The sequence below is a fragment of the Microcaecilia unicolor genome, chromosome 8 (assembly GCF_901765095.1).
Source record: "Microcaecilia unicolor chromosome 8, aMicUni1.1, whole genome shotgun sequence".
NCBI classification, from domain to species: Eukaryota; Metazoa; Chordata; class Amphibia; order Gymnophiona; family Siphonopidae; genus Microcaecilia; species Microcaecilia unicolor.
This window is the reverse complement of record NC_044038.1, coordinates 49,422,711-49,443,793: the sequence shown is the minus strand read 5'-3', so window position 1 is coordinate 49,443,793 and position 21,083 is coordinate 49,422,711. Positions and strand designations below refer to the sequence as shown.

Sequence of the window (21,083 nt, the reverse complement as noted above, 5' to 3'; positions counted from 1 at the left end):
TACTTTGGGATCTGACGTGGGTTGGCCACTGTTGGAAAACAGGATACTGGGCTTGATGGACCTTCAGTCTGTCCCAGAGTGGCAAATGCTTATATTCTTATCTGTTCCACCTGTGATCAGGCCATATTATCTTCCTCAGGATAAGAAAAGGGAAGGAGCCATTCAGACTCATTCCTTAGAAATAGATACTTTGGACTTGACATACTTTCTTCAACGTTCAGATTCGGACCCTGTGGTTTCCACATTATCGGTAACATGTGCGCCTGACCCTGACAGAGACTGGCTCCTTCAATTCTTTTTATGCCAAAGATAATACCTTTCTTAATGCAAATATTCAACTTTTCACAGATGTGTCCAAGGAAACACAGAAAAGAAGACGTCAGTTCCTGATTTTAAAGCCTGCTGTTTTAAAGTTAGGAGCATTGTTCTTTTTGTGATATCCTTGTAAATGTTTAATTATGTATCAGGGGGCTAGCTATATATTTTATGAACCTCAACATTTAACTACTTTAATGGCCTTCTAAGTCTCTTGAGTCCCAATTAGGTGTAGCTCCTACTAGATTTTCTGCAACTAGTTCCCCCTGTGGGAGCTAGTAACCGGAACATAAAACTAAATCCTAGTAGTGACAGCAAAAGTATCACTATTTATCCTATTACTTATTTCCTTTGTATTGCGTAATGGATCCTCCTCCTTTTTTGTGGACTAGTGTGGTATTGGAAGAATTGTATTTAGTTTGATAATGTGAATTTCTTATTGTTTATGAATGAATATTGTGAATTCTGATAATTACACAAGTATAACTCTTGTTAAAGAAAATATCTATAAAATGTAATAAGAAAATGAATATCGCAGCTCACAAAGTTACTTATAAGATATGGGATAGGGAAAAACCCTTACTTTATAATCGCATTAAAAGTTTTAATCGTGCAATTGCATGACGTGCCCCCCCCCCCCCCCTCATATTTCCTCCTGTACAGTGCAAAATATAGACAAGAGAAATAATTCTCAGAGCTGACATTTTAATTATGAAACTGAAAATAAAATCATTTTTCTTACCTTTGTTGTCTCGTGAATTTTATTTTTCTAATCATCTTGTTCCCGTCTCTGGTTCTGCTTCCCTTTCTCTGTGCTCTGGGCCTCATGTCCATTCACTATTTCTTTTCTCTCCTCCTTTCATGTCCAACTTTCTTTCATTTTTCTGCCTCCTTCTCAAATCTAGTTTCCAGCTCTTCCCTTTCCTTCCATCCATGGGCAGCATCTCCTCCCTTCTCTCTTCCATTCCCTGCCATCTATGTGCATTTCTCCTCTATTCCCTTCTCCTATCCTCTGTTCATGTCACTTCTTTCTTTCCTCTATCCATTTCCAACATCTGTTCCTCTCTTCCCTTGCATCCAGCACACCCCCCTCTCTCTCTCCCCAACCATCCAGCATTGCTGCTCTCTCTCCATCATTCACCATCAACCCATCTCTCTATCTCCTCTTCACCACCCAGCATCACCCATCTCGTCTCTCACACACCATCACCATTCACAATTGACCCATCTCTCAGTCCCGCCCTCCCAAACATCCACTTTCACCGTCTCTCCTCCGCTCCCCACCACCACCACAAAAACAAAACCATCATTAGTCATTGCCCCAACCACCTAGTATTGCCTTGTCTCCCCCTATATCCTGCATTGCCCCATACCAACTCTCATATTCTGCATTGCTTTATCTGTCTCTACCCCCGATATTCTGCATTGCCACATCTCTTCACCATCATATTATGTATTGCTCTTTCCCCACCCCATATCCTACACAGCCCCATCTCTGCACACCTTCCATATCCTGCATTGCCCCATCTCTTCCGCTTCTCCCGTATTCTGCATTACCCTGTCTTATCTCCCTGTCCTCTCCCCCTCCCGCTGGCTCACTCATTTTAAGCGCTCTGAAGCTCCTGCACAGATCCGCAGCTGTGGCAGGCAACTGCAAGCAAAAGGCAGGTGCAGAGACGTTCTGTGCTTGGAGTTTAAGGCTCTACATGGGATAGGTCTTTCTATTTGAAGTCCTGCCTTAAACTTGTTTCGGCATGAAACCTGTGTTCTAGGTATGTTCATCATGATCTCCACCTTTCCTCAGCTAGGCAATTTCCATTAATGCGCTCTTGGTCACGTGTGTGTGTGTGTGTGTGTGTGTGCGTGGGGGGGGGGGGGGGTTAAAAACAGGGATCATGTTATGCTACTATATGATCCTCCTTTTCAGTTTGCTTGCGATGTTGGCAAAACTTTTCACTCAACGCTATACTACAGATGATGATCTTATCGTGTACGACTTGAAGAACTGAAGGTTGGAATTGTGTTAGCATGTGAGATTTACTTAACGGCATTAGACTCCTGATGCAGACCTAGTTTGCTGAAACATGGCCTGTGCTGAGTCATGCATTGTTCACGAGAAGAGTCTTAGCACCATTCTAGAAGGTCATCTCAGTTTTTGTCATCTTTGCTGTGCTTCTGAGTTACTGTAAGTTCAGTATCATTAGCTCCCAATACACTATAGGGTGATGTTTAGGATTTTAATGGTAGTTCATAAAGGGGCCCTTTAACCAAGTGGTGGTAAATGGTGGCAGTGCGTGGGATTGCCGCATGCCAAGGCCACCTTTTACAGAAGCAGGTAAAAGACCATTTTCCCAATAGAGGAAGTAAATGGCTGTGTGCTACTTAAAAATTTTGGCATGCAGCCATTTGCTGCCAGAGCCCTTACAGCCTCCTATTTAGGAGGCAGTGAGGGCTGCAAGAGCCCCAAAACGTTTTACGATAGGACTTCTTCTTACCTAGTACCTATGACCTGCCTTTATAACCCAGGTAAAATTTTAAGGTTTGCTAGCGTTTCCTACTTCTTCTAAGGCTGGCCTAGTGTGAACCTGAGAAAGTGAGTTCTATTGGTGTGCTCTAATCTTATGGAACCAGCTTCCAGTGAACATTCAGGGGAAGGCATCTTTTAAGAAATTTAAGATTAAGTTAAAACACATTTTTTTCAGGAAGCTTTTAGGTTGGTTGACCAGGATGATAGTAATGCACAATTCTGGTCTTAGAAAACCTTTAAGTGTGTCATTCTTGTGTGTGGTCTCTGACCTATAGATTACGGTGTTCTTTTCTGTATTACCAAATTGTATCATAAATTGCTTTGACCTTTTTTTTTTTTTTTTTTGAAAGAGCAGCACATCAAGTTTTATTCAACTTGAATGTTTTACGGGTGAAATACCAATTTTGTGGAATAAGCTTCCGATTCTGTTGAAAGATTTGTCCAACTATATACTGTTTTGTCGCCAAATAAAAGCATGGCTTTTTAGCCAATATTTTGGGTCTTTGGGATTGTGATGGGTGGAACTGTATGGAGGGTTGTTATGTGGTCTGTAATTGCTTCTTAATGTATTTTATGTATTGTTCCCCACCCTGTACAGTCTTTTTGGTTGTGCGGATTACAAAAATATAAATTAAATTGAAATTAAGGGGGGGGAGAAAAATAAAGTCACTCCCTGTCTCTGTCCATTGTCTCCCCTGAAGTGGCTGTGGCACAGTGGGTGGGGTGGGGTAGGGGGTGTGTTGAACAGGACACGATTCCAGCTCAGGATGCTCCTGGCACAAAGTAGAGATCTCTCACAACCCACTCATTCCCCACCCTGACTCCTTCAAGCTCTCATTAACAAGCCATGCCTGTTCAGGAGTCCTCTTACTCAACCCTCGCAGTCTCCTTTAGATTGTAAGCTCTCTTGAGCAGGGACTGTCCTTCCCCTTATCTAAACTTGTACAGCGCTGCGTAACTCTGGCAGCGCTATAGAAATGCTAAGTAGTAGTAGTAGTAGTCTTCCCAGGTCTGACATCTTCTACCTTGCTCCAGGGCCAAAGACATTTTTGCCACTGCCAGTTCCCCAGACAAGTGAACGAGTTAACTTTCAAAACCCTAATTATATCTTTTAGTCTATAAAAACTTATTGAAAATTTTGTTTTAATGATTTTTGTTCAGAACAAGTGTTACTCACGCTTTAAAAAAAAAAGGCTTTGATCTGGAATCAGTACCACAATGGGCATTCAAAATGCCTATAAATTAATTGCCATAAACTCACCTTTCCAGGCCATGGAGGGTAACGACCAAGCTTTCCCCTGAGAAGAGAGGTAAACAGAGTATGAGTAACCCAATAGATTTCAAATATTCCCTCCTATGCCACAAAATCCTTCTCACAAAGGAAATAAAAGAGCACATGTGCACACAAGCCGTATACGACATGTAAGCTCGCAGAGTTGACTGCACAGAGTGTAACACAAACCAGGAAGCAGATCCACCACCACACTGCTTTTCAAAAACTGAGCTGTGCAATACTCTGTGCAATAAAGCAGCACCAGTGGATTCAACAAAGGGATGGAAACAAGGGGAGCAGCCTGATTTACTGTGCAACTGAACACTCACTATGCTGCCATGGAAGGTCACACAGTGAAGTGGATCGTAGTGTACTGTGAGCTTATTTCCTGTCTCTGCACAGCACTTCCTCTTAAAAAGCAAGTTAGAGTGTTCAGCTGCAAAATAAGGGAACAAACCTTTCTTCTATTTGAATGGCTATAAAATTTACTCTCCTCCCATCACCTCCTCATATACTAAGCTGCTGTTATTACAAACAAGCAGACACAGCAACGGGACAGCCTGCTGCTAGCAAAGAGACGCAATGAGCTCTTCACAAGCACAAAAGGGTCTTTTGTTCATTCTTACTGATTTTTCCTTCAGAGCAAGTCAACTTCTATATTTTATGATTTTCCTAATTTCTCAGGAATGAAAAATACCCCTTACTGCTATCAGTCGTACAGAGAATCCCCATCAGCTGCTAAAGCAGCAGTGCCCATATCTTTTGGCCAGAGGGCACACTAACAGAGTCACGACAGGGGTGGGGTAGGGAAAGGGTCTGGGGTATGAGTAACCTCAGTGCTCTTCTAGCCAGACCTCAGCATCCCCACTCCTACCTGCCCCACAAGCATAAATGTATGGGGGCAGTTAGGTTCCCTATCTTCCTCTGCATGATACCAGATTCCATCAGCCACATCAGCTGCCCTGGTGACATTATCACCTTAAGTCCCAAATGTCCATATTTTATGAGGCATGAGTTTCCACACACCATCCCAAGTGAAAATTGAGGCCTTTCGTGTCATCCTTTCCAGGACAACTGGGAAAGCACCATCAGTGGACCAGTTAATATGTAAGTTTGGGATGTTGAGCGGCAGGCTGGAAACCACAGCTTGGTGGACTAGATTTGACCCGTGGACTATAGCTTTCTCACCCCTGTGCTGAACTGCAACACTAACCAAGACAAAGCCAGAATCTGAACATATGTACCTTAGCAGCTTTTATGATCAGCACCTTTGGCCTAGTCAGTGGGCTGCATATAAATACAGTACTGGTGCCAATCCAGTGGCTCAGCAACAGTGTGTGGGTAATACTATAAAGGAGGGTTTCAACATTTAGGCATTAAGAGAATGTGTAAATGACCAGATTACTGGCATATAAGTGCTAATATTCTGGCTATGTACCATTATATAAAAAGGTGCCTCAATATGATACCTGTAGTCTGAAGCTGGGAGTACACATGGGCAGAGTCTGTGCATGGGCTCACAGCTATGTGTGTAAATTATAGAATACTATGATTTATGCAAGTTTTTTTTTTTTAACTAATCTGGCATGAGCATTTAGATCAGTTCCGTGATAGGCAATATGTGTGGATTTGCACCAGCTTTATGCCTAAATTATACAGGCATATTTGCCCTGCTAGGCTAGGATTCAATAAAGAAAAGTAGGCTTCTGCTTTCCTTTATAGAATAGGCTCATAATAGGTGCCCCTTTCTAGGATTATTGTCTAAGAAACATATTGATTCATAAGCCTAGACTCTGCTCCCTGGGGATGTTAGGGCTAGAAACGCTGTGAAAGCAGCATTCACACTCTCTGGAACTGGAGGAGGGCACCTTGGTCATTAAAATTTGGTGACATCAAGAAGCTAGACTTGGGCTACCCTGAGGCTAAGGACTGGCATGGCAATGGCTGGACTGGATGGGAGGGAGATGTTATAAAACGAAAAAAAAAAATTCCAGTTTGTTGCAAATAAAAGGCTCATAGTGCTGTAGTCCAGTAGAGTCTGGCTCCTGTGGCGCAAGAAGCCCGAAAGATGAGAGAAAAGGTCCAGCTGTTAAAATGAAAAAATAAGCAAGTGCGTGGTACCTAATAGCCAGCATTAACACTGATCTTTCTGAGAAAGATACAAAAAAAATAGACCAATTTTCATCTTATCTGAGTTTTACATTAAGCACTAAAAAATTCTAGGAACCCTGTATAAAAAGAAATCTAAATGACAAATTTGAACATGGAATACAGATCAACTACCAGCAGTTAGACAGCTGGCTCAGACACTTAAGAAAAAGGGTCTACATACAACTCCTCAGATGCATATACAAATCGTTCCTTAAAGGAGTTAAAACAAAAACAAAAAAAAAAAAGCCCTTCCGTCCCCTAATCTTTTCCAACACCAAGCTGGATGACTGCTGGAAGCCTTGCAGCACTGAATCTGTCAGTAACCTCTGAACATTAATTCTAAAATCCTGTAGGCCACAGAGAGGAGTCCTGACCTTGAATTTCCTGCATGGCAACCCAAGAGCACAAGCACCAAATCACAGGAATGGCCCTTATCAAAAGAAGTGTAGTCACAGAAAACAAAAAACACATTACATACTTAAAGCCATATTAACATTATTACTCTGTGGATGTTAATGGCTGCAGTCAGCAGTGCGCAGGCACAGTTTTCAGAATATGCATCTGTACATCTGTGAGCAAAGATTCTAGTTCTTACACAGCATGCAGCACAAGATTTCCCAGTAGTGATCCCCCAACCCCCCCCCCCCCCCCAATCAATCAATAAACAATAATCCTGTAAGCATCTGTACAATGCGATAAGGGAGTTACATATTTAGTCTTACGCTCCGGAGGGCCACAAACAAATCTGACTCAATGTATGCAAATGAATACCAAATATTTATTGTACATTGGCTGAACACCAGACCAATCTGCAGCTCTTAGTTTAAAGCACTGTAAACAGATGTAAATAGTAACATAGTGGAAAAAGTTAGTGAAAGATCGGGTATTCTGTCCCACAGATCTTATTCTATTGAGACACACGCGATAAACCTGCACTGGTAAAGATAAGCATTCTGGATTATATAGACTTGTGATCAAAACATTTTACACTAAAAATCCTTTTATCACTGCAAATACAAAAATTCAAATAGGAATTCCTGTGTGGTCCGAAAATACCTTTATGGAACTAGTACAAGCAAAATAGCACCAAGGAAACTATGAATTTGGAATTTATGTATGATACAAATATTTATAAATTGTTTTATGAAGATCTAAATGCATATAAAAATATGTGTATACATATCTCATTTCATACATAATATATGCATATACACAAAAAAAATATTTAGAAAACTTGGGTGCTAGCCATCAGGGAATTTTTTGTTCTTATTTTGCCTTTACACTATTTTTGACTATTTATTATGACGACATTTCTACCTCGCATTTTCCCAAGAAAACTCAGGATCAATGCAGTTTACATAACAAATTAAGAAGAAGCATTACAAGACAATTAATATTAATACAAGAATACAACTATTTAGAAAAAAATCTTTTCATATTAGCTGAACACATACCTAAAGAAGTGGGCTTTAAGTAAACTTCTAAGTGACATATAATCGACTGAGTATCTGATATACTTGGGTAATGAGTTCCAGGGTTTGGTATTTTGGTAAGAAAAATTAGGACTATGGATAGTTTTGAAGGTTAAGTTTTTACAACTTGGGAAATGTAATATGAGATTCTCTAGATGAGGAGGCATATCGTGGCATTTTGCTCATTTAGGAGCCTTTTTACTAAAGTTCAGCATGTGCCAACGGAATTAAGTGTGCACTAAATGCTAAGAAGCCCATTTTATACCTACAGGCTTCTTAGCAGTTAACAAGTATTAATTCCTTTAGTGCACACTAAGCTTTAGTAAAAGGGCCTCTTTTTCTTCTTTTCCTTTAACTTTTCATTGCTCTCTCCTTCCATTTATTCTTCCCCTCTCACCATAGGAATTAGTAACAGGAAGAAGCTCTAGGCCACTGTTCTATTGGCACAACGTTATCAAACCATACCCACCCACATGGACAGCAACTTCTTAGGCTAGGCCCAGTCCTAACACTGGTAGGGACAACTATTTGGGCTACCTCCTTGACATCAGAACATCCCTTCTGACTGGATCTGGTAGGATGCACCAAACTTTAGGCATCTGTGTAGACCTTTGTCCGAGTTTTTTTTTTTTTTTTCCGATCTGTGTGCATTTGTGTATAGGAGGACAACTCACCGAAATGGAGGAACAAGATGGACCTTAAAGAGCACACAGAACAGTAAGGTCAAAGGATGAGTCTTCTAACACTTAACCACTCATAAAACTGATGGACTGTTTTTTTTAAGGTTGTTTATTGAAGGACAATGGGGACCTGACACGGGACCATGTTTTCGCTTAAAACTACCTACCTCAGGGGTCTTTTGTAGTTAAAGTATATGAAAAATATTGTTCAGAACATCCAAGAAAGAAATTACACTCGTCAGCTTGACACTGTACCTGACAAAAGCGCTGTATCTGTTCCCGTGCAATTTCTTTCTTGGATGTTCTCTTTGTTCTAATGCTCGGAAGGATAGTTTTAATGGTTGGGAGGCGGGGATAGTGCTGGGCAGACTTATACGGTCTGTGCCAGAGCCGGTGGTGGGAGGCGGGGATAGTGCTGGGCAGACTTATACGGTCTGTGCCCTGAAGAGGACAGGTACAAATCAAGGTAGGGTATACACAAAAAGTAGCACATATGAGTTGATCTTGTTGGGCAGACTAGATGGACCATGCAGGTCTTTTTCTGCCGTCATCTACTATGTTATGTTACTATGTTATGTTACTTTAACTACAAAAGATCCAGAGGCAGGCTTTTTTAAGCTGAAACATGGTCCTAAGTCAGGTCCCAACTGTCCTTCAATAAACCTTTTAAAAAAAAAAAACACCAGTTTTGAGTGATTAAGTGTTGGAAGACTCATCCTTTGACCTTACTGTTCTACATGTGTGTATATACATGCCTATGAATATATATAATTTTTAAATTCTAAATCTATAGTTATTTTCAAAGCAAATTTTGCTTAATATTCTGTGAATGACAATCATGTCTGCTGCAAAAAAAAGAAGAAAAAAAAAAGCTAAAAATATTTAACAGCACTCCTAAGGTAAAATTATGTATAATCATACCTGATAATTTTCTTTCCATTAATCATAGCTGATCAATCCATAGACTGGTGGGTTGTGTCCATCTACCAGCAGGTGGAGATAAAGAGCAAACTTTTGCCTCCCTATATGTGGTCATGTGCTGCCGGAAACTCCTCAGTATGTCGATATCAAAGCTCCATCCGCAGGACTCAGCACTTAGAGAATTACACCCACGAAGGGACACTCTGCCCAGCTCACCACCGCCGAAACGGGGGAGGGGAATTAACCCAGCTCATCCCCACACAAGTGGGGGAGGGGAATCCGTCCAGCTCATCCCCGCGGAGCGGGGGAGGGACACCACACCCGCCGATGCGGGGGGATCTGGCTTATCCTGCAACCGCAACCGCGGGAGGAGCTGACTGACCCTAACACCGCCGAAGCGGGAGGGGTACAAAGCTGCCCTACAGCCGCACGAAGCGGGAGGGAGTGCCGGCAGAATTTATGTCTCAATCCAGCCCCGTAAAACGGAGGGGAGAGGAATGCAGCAGCTCACTGTAACACAAACTCGTCTCAACTCTTGAAGAATCCAAGTGAAAGAAGAACTTGAACACGAAGTCCTCCTGAAGTAACTGAAGGCTAAACTTGAACCTAAAATTCAACCAGAATATAAACAGTACAGATATCTGGGAGGGGCTATGGATTGATCAGCTATGATTAATGGAAAGAAAATTATCAGGTATGATTATACATAATTTTACCTTCCATATCATCAAGCTGATCAATCCATAGACTGGTGGGATGTACCGAAGCAGTACTCACCCAGGGCGGGACATAGAAATCCCTGACCTCAACACTGAAGCTCCAAACCGGGCCTCCGCCCGTGCAGCCACAGTCAAACGGTAATGCTTGGAGAATGTATGAGCCGAAGCCCACGCTGCCGCCTTGCATATCTCTTCCAAGGAGACGGATCCGGCCTCTGCCATCGAGGCCGCCTGAGCTCTCGTGGAGTGAGCCTTCAGCTGGATAGGCGGCACCTTCCCCGCGGCCACATAAGCCGCTGCAATGGCTTCCTTGACCCATCTTGCCACTGTAGGCTTAGCAGCCTGCAGACCCTTACGAGGACCTGCAAACAGGACAAACAGATGATCCGATTTCCGGAAATCATTGGTCACTTCCAAGTATCTGAAGATGACTCGTCTCACATCCAGATATTCAAGAGCGGAGTACTCCTCTGGGTAGTCCTCCCTACGAAAGGAAGGGAGACAGAGCTGCTGATTCACATGGAAGCGAGAACCAATCTTGGGCAGGAAGGAAGGCACTGTGCGAATAGTCACTCCTGCCTCAGTGAACTGCAGAAAAGGCTCTCGACATGAGAGCGCCTGGAGCTCGGAAACTCTTCTGGCTGAAGTGATAGCCACCAAAAAGACTGCTTTCAACGTCAGGTCTTTCAGAGATGCCCTCGACAAGGGTTCCAAAGGCGGCTTCTGCAATGCTCTTAGCACCAGGTTGAGATTCCACGCAGGCACCACTGAGTGCAGAGGAGGGCGCAGGTGATTAACTCCCTTGAGAAAGCGCACCACATCTGGCTGCGAAGCCAGGGAAACACCCTTCAGGCGGCCCCTGAAGCAAGCCAGAGCCGCTACCTGGACTTTAAGGGAACTGAGCGACAGGCCTTTCTCCAGACCTTCTTGCAGGAACGCCAACACTGAAGAAATTGGAGCAGTGAAGGGAGAAAGTGAGCCTGCTTCACACCATGCTGCAAAGATACGCCAAACCCTGGCGTAAGCAGTAGAAGTAGAGCGCTTCCTCGCTCTCAGCATAGTGGCGATGACCTTGTCTGAGAAGCCCTTCTTCCTCAGACGCTGCCGCTCAATAGCCAGGCCGTAAGACCAAAGGGAGAGGGATCCTCCATCACCACGGGACCCTGATGTAACAGGCCCTGCTCCACTGACAGCCGCAGAGGATCGTCGACTGAGAGCCTGAACAAGTCCGCATACCAGGGACGTCTGGGCCAATCCGGACCCACCAGGATTACCCTGCCGGGATGCTTTGCTACCCGGTCTAGCACCCTGCCCAACATGGGCCAGGGCGGGAACACATAGAGGAGCTCTTGTGTCGGCCACTGTTGGAGAAGAGCATCTACTCCCAGGGATCGAGGGTCCCGTCCTCTGCTGAAAAAGCGCGGCACTTGGCCATTGGCCGATGACGCCATCAGATCTAGGCTCGGCTGGCCCCAGCGCTTCGTGATGTCCAAGAACGCCTGAGCAGATAGTTGCCACTCTCCGGGCTCCAAGGTATGGCGACTGAGAAAGTCCGCCTTGACATTCATGACTCCGGCAATGTGGGCCGCTGAAAGCTGCTCCAGGTTCGCTTCCGCCCACTGGCAAAGACTCATAGCCTCCTTGGCTAGAGGGGCGCTCTTGGTACCTCCCTGGCGGTTGATATAGGCCACAGCCGTGGCATTGTCCGACAGGACCCGTACAGGCTTCAACACCAGTACCGGGATGAACTCCAATAACACCAACCGAATGGCTCTGAGTTCCAGGAGGTTGATAGACCACTTGCCTCTGCAGGAGACTAGCGCCCCTGCGCTGTCCTTCCCAAGCAGTGGGCTCCCCAGCCCATCAAAGAGGTGTCTGTCGTGACGACAATCCACTCCGGGGTCACCAGAGGCAATCCTGCAGACAACTTGTCTGTCTGCGTCCACCAGCTCAGCGCCTTGCGCACTGCTGGGTCCACGGGAAGGCGCACAGCATAATCCTCCGACATCGGAGTCCAGCGCAGCAGCAGAGATAGCTGTAGTGGTCTCATATGAGCCCTGGCCCAGGGCACTACTTCCATCGTGGCCGTCATAGAGCCCAACAGCTGCACGTAGTCCCAAGCCCGAATAGGAGAGGCTACTAGGAACTAGTCCACCTGAGCCTGAAGCTTGACAATCCGATTGTCTGGCAGGAACACTCTGCCCACTTGGGTGTCGAATCGAACTCCCAGATACACCAGGGACTGAGTCGGGCGCAGCTGGCTCTTCTTCCAGTTGATGATCCATCCCAGGGAGCTCAAAAGAGCAACTACCCGGTCCCTAGCTTTGCCGCACTCTGCATAAGAGGGGGCTCGGATCAACCAGTCGTCCAGATAAGGATGGACTTGTACTCCTTCCTTTAGCAGGAAGGCCGCTATGACCCCCATTACTTTGGAAAAGGTCCGCGGAGCAGTAGCCAACCCGAAAGGGAGGGCTCTGAACTGGAAGTGTCGTCTCAGGACTGTAAAACGCAGAAAGCGTTGGAGAGGAGGCCAGATGGGAATATGCAGGTACGCTTCCTTGATGTCCAAGGAAGCCAAGGACTCTCCTGCCTTCACTGCCGCTATAACAGAGCGGAGAGTCTCCATGCGAAAGTGCCTCACTTTCCAGGCCCGATTGACCCCTTTGAGGTCGAGGATAGGCCGGACAGAACCTCCTTTCTTTGGAACCACAAAGTAAATGGAGTAACGTCCCTTGCCAATCTGATTTTTTTTTTGGCACCGGAACGACCGCACCCAGGCGGATCAGGTTGTCCAAGGTCTGCTGCACTACCACAGCTTGACCGGAGACTTGCAGGGAGGGAGTACAAACCCGTCTCTTAAGGGTTGGCAGAACTCTAGCTTGTAGCCGTCTCTGATGACTTCCAGCACCCACGCGTCTGAAGTTATAGTGGTCCACTCGCCCAGAAACGAGGACAGCCGTCCTCCAATCTGCACTGGGGCGTGGACCCAGGCCCCGTCATTGGGTACGAGACCCTGGGGGAGGACCGGAGGGAGCACCTCCGGGACGGCGGTCTCTGCGAAAGGAATGCTGCTTGGGGGAGAAATTCCTCTTGAAGGAAGAGGGGGCAGAGGAACCCGACTTGCCCGGGCGGTACCGATGGGCTTCCTGCAACCGTCCTCTGGAGGTATCGGGACGAGTACTAACCCGAGCCCTGACCTCTGGTAATTTCTTGCCCTTAGACGTGCCGAGACCGGTCACGATTTTGTCCAGCTCGACCCCAAAGAGCAGCTTGCCTTTAAAAGGCAAACTAGCCAGGCGGGATTTAGAGGCGTGGTCAGCAGACCAATGTTTCAGCCAAAGCCACCGCCGCGCAGAGACTGTCTGAGCCATGCCTTTAGCTGAGGCTCTCCAGACATCATACAGCAAGTCTGCCAAATAGGCTAAGCCCGATTCCAGGGCCGGCCAATCAGCCCTCAAGGAATGATCCGAGGGGGAAGCCCGCTGCACCATAGTCCGGCACGCCCTGGCCACATAGGAGCCGCAAACTGAGGCCTGCAAACTTAAAGCAGCTGCCTCAAAGGACGACCTTAAGGCCGCCTCCAATCTTCTGTCTTGGGCGTCCTTTAGGGCCGTGCCACCTTCCACCGGCAACGCCGTTTTCTTAGTCACCGCAGTGATTAAAGAATCCACGGTAGGCCACAGATAGGCCTCACGTTCACTTTCAGTCAAAGGATAGAGGCGGGACATAGCCCTAGCCACTTTAAGGCTCGCTTCAGGGACATCCCATTGAGCCGAAATTAAGGTGTGCATGGCATCATGCACGTGGAAGGTTCTAGGCGGGCGCTTCGTCCCCAGCATAATGGCAGAGCCAACAGGGGCTGAGGGAGAGACGTCCTCCGGAGAGGAAATCTTCAAAGTGTCCATGGCCTGTAACAACAGGTTGGGCAAATCCTCTGGGCTAAAAAGCCGCGCTGCAGAGGGGTCATCCGCTCCATCCGAGCGGGGATCTATCTCCTCCAAGGAATCCGCAAAGGATCGTTGGGAGACCTCAGACACGCTGCCCTCATCTACATCGGAGGAGACAAAGTCCTCCAAGGCCTGGAAATCAACCCGAGGGCGTTTACCTCTGGGAACCTCAACCTCTTTATCAGAAGAGGGAGCAGGGGCAGCGTTTTGCATGAGGAAAGCCTGATGCAGCAGCAAAACAAACTCGGGGGAGAAACCCCCCAGACTGTGCACTTCCGCAGCCTGGGCAACAGCCCTAGACGCACTCTCAACCGGCGCTCGCAATAGCGGGGGAGAGACATGCTGCGCATCCAAAATGGCGTCCGGCGCGAAACTCCGTGAAGGAGCCGCGCGGGAAGAACGGCGCTTAACTTTAGCCGCTTTTGTGCCGTCGCCCAAATTAAGGGCGTTCATGGCATTAATGTCTCCAACCTCAAGGGCGGCCCCGAAGAAGCCGTCCGAGCCGCGTGGCCGGCCAAGATGGCGGAGGCGAGGAGCGGGGGATGGGCGTTTATGGCGGGAAAAAACCGCCACGCCGGAGGAACGACCGGGACATTCATCGGTCACTAAACTATCACCCATCAAGGGCGAATCAGGTTGTAAAACCCCCGCATCCCCTCTAGAAGCGCTCCAGCGATCCGGGGAGCGACCCTTTGCGCCCTCGCCCTCCGACGCCATTGCCACGAGGAGAAGAATCGGGGAACCCCCTGCCCGCTATAAAAAGGTAAAATTACCTGCTTGCCGCTCCGAGCTGTAACGAACTGGTGTCCCAGTGAGTAGCTGCAATGAACATTTAAAGAAACGTCGAATTAAACGCCTTTAAAGACGTTTAAAATATATATTTTTTTTTTTTTTTAAACGGAGCCAGCGGGAGGGGGGAGAAAAGGAGGGACCTGGCACCACCAGGTTTGCACTTGCTCAAAAGAGCCCTCAACCCCAGGCCTCAACAAAACCTAAGGATTAGGCTTGGAGGCCTAGCCAGAGCTGCTGCTGTGTGTGACCACCACCTGCTGAGATAGAGAACATACTGAGGAGTTTACGGCAGCACATGACCACATATAGGGAGGCAAAAGTTTGCTCTCTATCTCCACCTGCTGGTAGATGGACACAACCCACCAGTCTATGGATTGATCAGCTTGATGATATGGAATGCCAATTTAGGTGATAGAGAAAAGATCAAAACTTCTGCTTTGAATAAGATTTACATCAATTTGTAGGGCTCATTGGTGATAATGTCTGTTTGAAGACTCACAAATAAAGACAAATATTCATGTATTTAGCACTTCAAGGTCATGCCAAAAATGCTCAAGGTATCATAGGTATATATTGACTTGTTCCACTATGGCAGCGCTGGGATCAAGCTAGATTGCTCCAGCTTGACCACAGTATGTCAGTAAAACATCCTGTGAGAGACACCTTCAGTCAGTCAGCATTTATCCTACAGTTTGTGGATCAAGGTTTCTCAAACTTGTCCTTAGAACCCAAGAGCCAGTCGTTTTTTCAGGGTATCTACAAGGAACATGCATGAGATATGTTTCAGTACATTGGACACTCAGTATATGCACAGCCCCGCTTTTCTACAGCACCTTATGGGTAGACTTTTGCAGCGAGAGTTAGAAAATTCTGCAGCAAAATTTCTAAAATTCTATGACAATTATGTAACTCAATTTAGTTTCCCATTTATATCATGCACACTGGTTGTAAATTGTAAAAGCTGCATTATAAGTACATAAATATTTATAGAAAAATAAACATAATACAAGCATCAATAAAACAGATGCAACCCTCCCAAATATGCATACATTTGTATATTAAACGCTATTAATCCTTCTTTTACTTCATAAAAATAATCACTGTCTTGCATCCTGTGCCAAGTTAATTTGACACTTTATTGGGAGGAAAAGGAATCTTAGTGATTGGTACTGAAAAGGAAGGAGATAGGAGTAGAAGGGATCTGGAAAATGGAGAGAGAGAAGATCTGAGGTAAGATAGGGGAAGGACAGGGAAAATCAGGATAGTGAATAAAGAGAGGAAGGGTGTTAAGGAGGAGAAGGAACAAGAAGGAATTAGTGAGTGCTGTGGGATCAGGGAGGGAAAATGACCTCACTTCCTGATAGCAAACTTCTTTTGCGTATACCCCAGTATTTCCAATCATCTCTTTCTCCACACCCATCCACAATATCCCCCACCTTCAATCCTCTCATTCACTCTGCTTCAGATCCCCTTACTCACTGGGGTTCCATCCTTTGCATCTCCTCACCAACCTTCCCCTTTGTAGCATGACTGTAGGAATAGGACAGCAGCAATACCTCAGACTATGTCTTCTCCCACTGCTACTTGGGCTCAGTGTCATGCTTTGCATCATTCACGCCACGATAGTGCTGCACAGGTCCATACAAGACAATGAGGTATGGCAACAGTAGGAGAAGACACAGTGTGATATGCCGCATTACTGCTCTTTCAAACATGCTGGGATCGTGCCAAATAGGGGAAGAAATAAGAAGGCTTGTCACCGCTCTCACAGTCAATACTTCAGCCTGGGTCTTCTGCAATGAACTGTGAATTCTATGGGAAGGGGCAGGGTTTGCTAAGCCTATAATACCTAGTTGCTTACTTTTGCCCTTAGTTGATTATTTAGCTTTAAAGTTTTTATTAATGCTGTTTTTTTTTGTGTGTGGAAAGCAAAAAAGAAATACCCAATGACCTTCAAGAATGGGACAATCAGAAAGCCTTTAATAAATCGACCCAACACTGGCTGTGTTTTGGCATGTGCACGCCTGTGTCAGGGGTCAATTGTTGTCAAGGCAACCTGAAAACGGCCAAAGAAAAAAAAATTCCATTCCAACTAGCGGCAAAAGTGCCCAAGTGTGTTACTAATAACTGTGGCTTGGTCACGGGGTAGTCAATCCAACAAAAAGGCAGTCAGCACTTGTGAAGTTGAACGCGTCTTTACAACGCAATAATCTGCAACTTAACTAGTGCTGCCTTTTTTGTTGGATTGACTCCCTGTGGCCAAGCCACGATTATTACTGACATGCTTAGGCACTTTTGCCTGTAGTTGTAATAGAATTTTTTTTCTTTGGCTGTTTTCAAGTTGCCTTGACCACAATTGACCCCTGATGCAGGAGTACAAACGCCAAAACATGGCTCATGTTAGATCGATTTATTAAATGCTTTCTGACTGACCCATTCTTGGAGGTCCTTGTGTGCTTCTTTTTTGCTGTCCTTGCTTCTGTACCCTTGGACCCTCTCTTCTGCTACCCGTTTTTTTATGGATATCGTGTTTATACTTTTAATTGTTTCTGTATACTTCTATGTTTTTATCATCATACACTGTATTTTCATTCTGGAAATGATGTTTGACATGTGCAGCCCCATTTTAGATAGAAGTCGGGCTTGAGACATCCAGGACAAGACATGATTCACTAGTATTTTAGAAAGGAACTTGACAACACAGAAGCTATTCTAAAATACAAGAGAAATTGATGTTTATAGGCCGAGTCTGTGCAGCACAAATATCTATTTTAGAAAAAAAAAAAACACTGAAAATTTAGTCAGATTGAAAACCAGCACATACATGTTTGTTGCAGAATAGCAACATAAACATGTATGTGCTGACACATACATGTTTACCTTTGCCATTTTAGAAATATAACCATGCATTTTCCCAATGTTGTCACAGAGACCAATATCCCTTGCCAGTTTAGATTTGGGGGGGAAGGGAGGGAGGGGACAGGAGACCTAAATGTGTTTTGTAGAAGGTGTAAATCCCAATGTTGATCTATTAAGACGTCAACATTTATTCCCCTTCCAAAATGGGGAATAAACATGTATTTTCTAGGCATGCCCTAGTCCCCATCAACATAACCCCCCTTGCTATTTGCAAGCACTTGGGTTTCTGATGTGCATATTCCAGTTTTGCAAAAATGACTGTTTCTGTTTTACAAGATAAACATTTAAGTGCCAGTTTATGCATGTCTGAAATTCAAATAGCCCTTCTAAAATGACTGCTATATTTTATTTATTACTTCCCCAAAGCTTTTTGTTGGAGGAGCAGTTTATAAATATAATTAAAAAAAATACAAATCAAAAGAGACTTGAGGGCCCTTTTACTAAGGTATGGTAGGTACCAGCGCATGCCTCCCATGTAGCAGAAAGTACTGCCATGGGATACTCTGAGGCATCCTGCAGTAGTATGCCCATCAGTGCACGCTAATCCTGTGCTGAAAAAATATTTTTTTATTTTTCAGTGCAGGAGGTGTGGCTATGGGAGGAGAGTATGTGTGCCCTGCGCTAACTGGGTAGTGCAGGTACATTGCCACGCGCTGTCTGATTACCAGGGGGTTAAGCACAGAAGCCCTTATCATCAACAAAATAGGTGTCAGTAAGTGCTCCCATTGTAATGGTGTGGCCATTAAAGAAACATATGGAAATTCAGCCATTTTACTGCAGCACTAAAAGTGGCTGTATAGCATACAGAAAACTCACGTGCTGACAACAGGGCTGGCCACTTTTAGTGTGGATGGGTAAAAGAACCCCTAGGTGACTTGAGCATATGTGAATTTATCCCATAGATACCCTGAAAATGTGTTTATCACGGTAAGTTTGGGGAGCTCTACTGTAGACAGCACCTATAAACAAACAAATGATGACCATATTCTAATTTCAAGTTAGGCTTCAATGGAAATTTTCCATTTATAAATTTTTGCTTTTTCTGAATGAAGAGTCATGTATTGTAAGATCAAGGATTTACACTGCAAGGATAATAGTCATCCATATAATTTTAGCCCACTAAAAATATATAAGGGCTATCATGTAAATTCACATAGGGATTTTTTTTTTTTTTACAAAGCCGTGCTAGCAATTCCCACGCAATGAACAAGCAGCAGCCCATAGGAACTAAACGGCTTTGTCTCATTTGCTATGTGGGAATCCCTAGCGCAGCTTTGTAAAAGAAGCCCACAGAATTTTAACCAGATAAGAAATCAATGTAAAGTTATATTTATATATCAGCTCTTTAGCAGCAAGATTTAGGGCTAGGTTTACTAAGCAGCCCTATGGGCGCATTAAATGCATTTAATCATGTTAGCGTTTAACGCACCTTAAATTTACAGGCACGTTAAAAATGCTAACACACTATAGTAAACATACACCTTAGCTTTTAACTGTATAACAGATTTTTGTCCTACATCACTCGGCTAAAACGTTTTGGAATATGTTGCCAGAGAATGTTAGTATAACCAGGCTTTAAAAAAATTCCTGGAGGAAAAGTCTACAAACTAATTATTAAGGTGGATTTGGGGATAAGAAATATGGAACATAGCTCCTTTTTGGGATCCTACCAGGTACTTACGACCTGGATTTACCACTTTTGAAAACAGGATACTGGGCTTGATAAACCTTTGGTCTGGCCCATTATAGTAATTTTTACATCCTTTAACAGCCCTTCTCTCAGATACGTAAAGTTATGTGTCCCTTAAAAGACAACACCCCCACATATTTATGTGGTTAGTACTGCCCACCAAATGAGCCTTTTTACTATCAGCCTGAAAGTTTTTTTTTTTAGCTGAGTATATTAATCATCATTGCTTACCCAGCCTACAAAAACGCAGGTTCTCAATAATGAATATCTATATTTATAAAATATAGTCATTTCTAACCTGGAATACATTTACAGCACTTTAGATGTTTGTGCCTACTTGTAGGCCAATTTAAAATATTCATACACATCAACTAAACTAAAGAAGATACAGCTTACAAACCACAGAACAGTCCAGCCAAAAATATATTCTTTTAAAAATATCAGTAAATATATGTTTTACCAGAACCTCCATAAAGAAACGTATAGATTATTGGACCTAAACCGATCATCAATATGAAAACACCATTCTCTCTATATGGGGAAAATTACTGAACAACCTTTCAGCCCAAGAGTCCAGCACACTCTGTTAGATTAGCAATACTTCAGTACGACTGTCTCCTAAAAGAAATGATGAAGGTAAATAAAGATCAGTTGCTTTCACAGAGCTTTAAAATATTCATAGTCTTCCTATATAAAAGATGTTCGTCCAACATCCTCCCATGCATTACCCAGTCACCTTCCTTTACACTCCTCCCATATAACCTTACACCAGAGGTTCCTCTACACTAGTCCCTGTAGCTCCATGGTCATAATACGGATCTTAGTAATCTATCGCATAGAAACAGGTATCAGTGAGACCTACCATACTGCTCACCCCATGCCCTAATATTTCTAAGCAGTCCAGCACTGACCACCATCCACACTCATACACCTCGGCACTGTCCCACGTAGCCTCTCGCTGTACCTACCTGGATATTTCTGCACACCGCCATACAACCCCACTCCGAACCCGAGCTTCTATGTTCTACTCCCCTGTAGCTTCATTCAACCCTTCACTCAACCCGGGCTTCCCAACACGCCCTAATCCGCCGACTCCTCCCCAGCCCATCCACCTCCGCACTCACCAGACCAAGTCACCCTGTCGTAGACTCACAGCCGCCATCTTACCAAGTAAAACCACTAACCAGAGAGCGCAGAGCAAGCCGGGAACAGGAAGCACCCGCCCCACGCGCTTCGCTGCGGAAGGCAATCCACAACGTTAGCACCTTTTGCACGTGACTGAAGCACCCAATCGGCGGCCGCTGCTGGGATGTCACATGCGCCTCCTCTGAGGCCGGCTGTCAAAGGCGAGCACCCTCGGCACGTGATAGGGGAGCTGTTAATGCTTTTCGGTTGTTGCAGGCAGCGTGGGACTGTATGTTTGGAGCTCGTTGAGAGGCGAGGTCCAGTGAGGTTCTGGTGTTGAGTTGGAGAAAGTGTTAGTAAGTGTGTTTATGTTAGAATGGAAAATGGAGACTAGCGTAAGTTTGCGGGGTTTGTCATGGTTCTGGAGAGAGCCTCATCCCCAAATGCAGACTGGGCTGGCCCTGGTACCTTCACTAATGCCGACAGTTTTGTTCTGTCTGGTGCTTCCATAGTTTAGTAATATAGACTGTGTCTGCCTTAATTCCCCACTCG

At 44.9% G+C, this 21,083-nt stretch overlaps 2 protein-coding genes across 9 annotated transcripts in view; one reads left to right on the top strand and one right to left on the bottom strand.

Moving 5' to 3' along the window:
- Positions 1 to 20,596, bottom strand: part of GLYR1 (glyoxylate reductase 1 homolog) — a 100,657-nt gene extending 80,061 nt beyond the window's left edge. For 3 of the 6 annotated variants that reach the window (XM_030213301.1, XM_030213302.1, XM_030213303.1), the window contains exons 1-2: positions 20,531 to 20,596; positions 4,104 to 4,140 (exon numbers count right to left, since the gene is read on the bottom strand). In XM_030213301.1, the coding sequence (XP_030069161.1) occupies positions 4,104 to 4,140; positions 20,531 to 20,568 (75 nt within the window). In that variant the 5' untranslated portion in view covers positions 20,569 to 20,596. Of the gene's footprint in view, positions 1 to 4,103; positions 4,141 to 15,460; positions 15,546 to 19,963; positions 20,025 to 20,374; positions 20,422 to 20,530 lie in introns of those variants that run through there. The other 3 variants (XM_030213304.1, XM_030213307.1, XM_030213305.1) reach the window with 3 other exon arrangements.
- Positions 20,597 to 20,807: 211 nt separating this feature from the next.
- UBN1 (ubinuclein 1) overlaps positions 20,808 to 21,083 on the top strand; it is a 61,084-nt gene continuing 60,808 nt past the window's right edge. For 2 of the 3 annotated variants that reach the window (XM_030211908.1, XM_030211906.1), the window contains exon 1: positions 20,808 to 20,887. The gene's annotated coding sequence lies outside the window, so the exon portion shown is untranslated. The remainder of the gene's footprint in view (positions 20,888 to 21,083) is intronic. The other variant, XM_030211907.1, reaches the window with a different exon arrangement.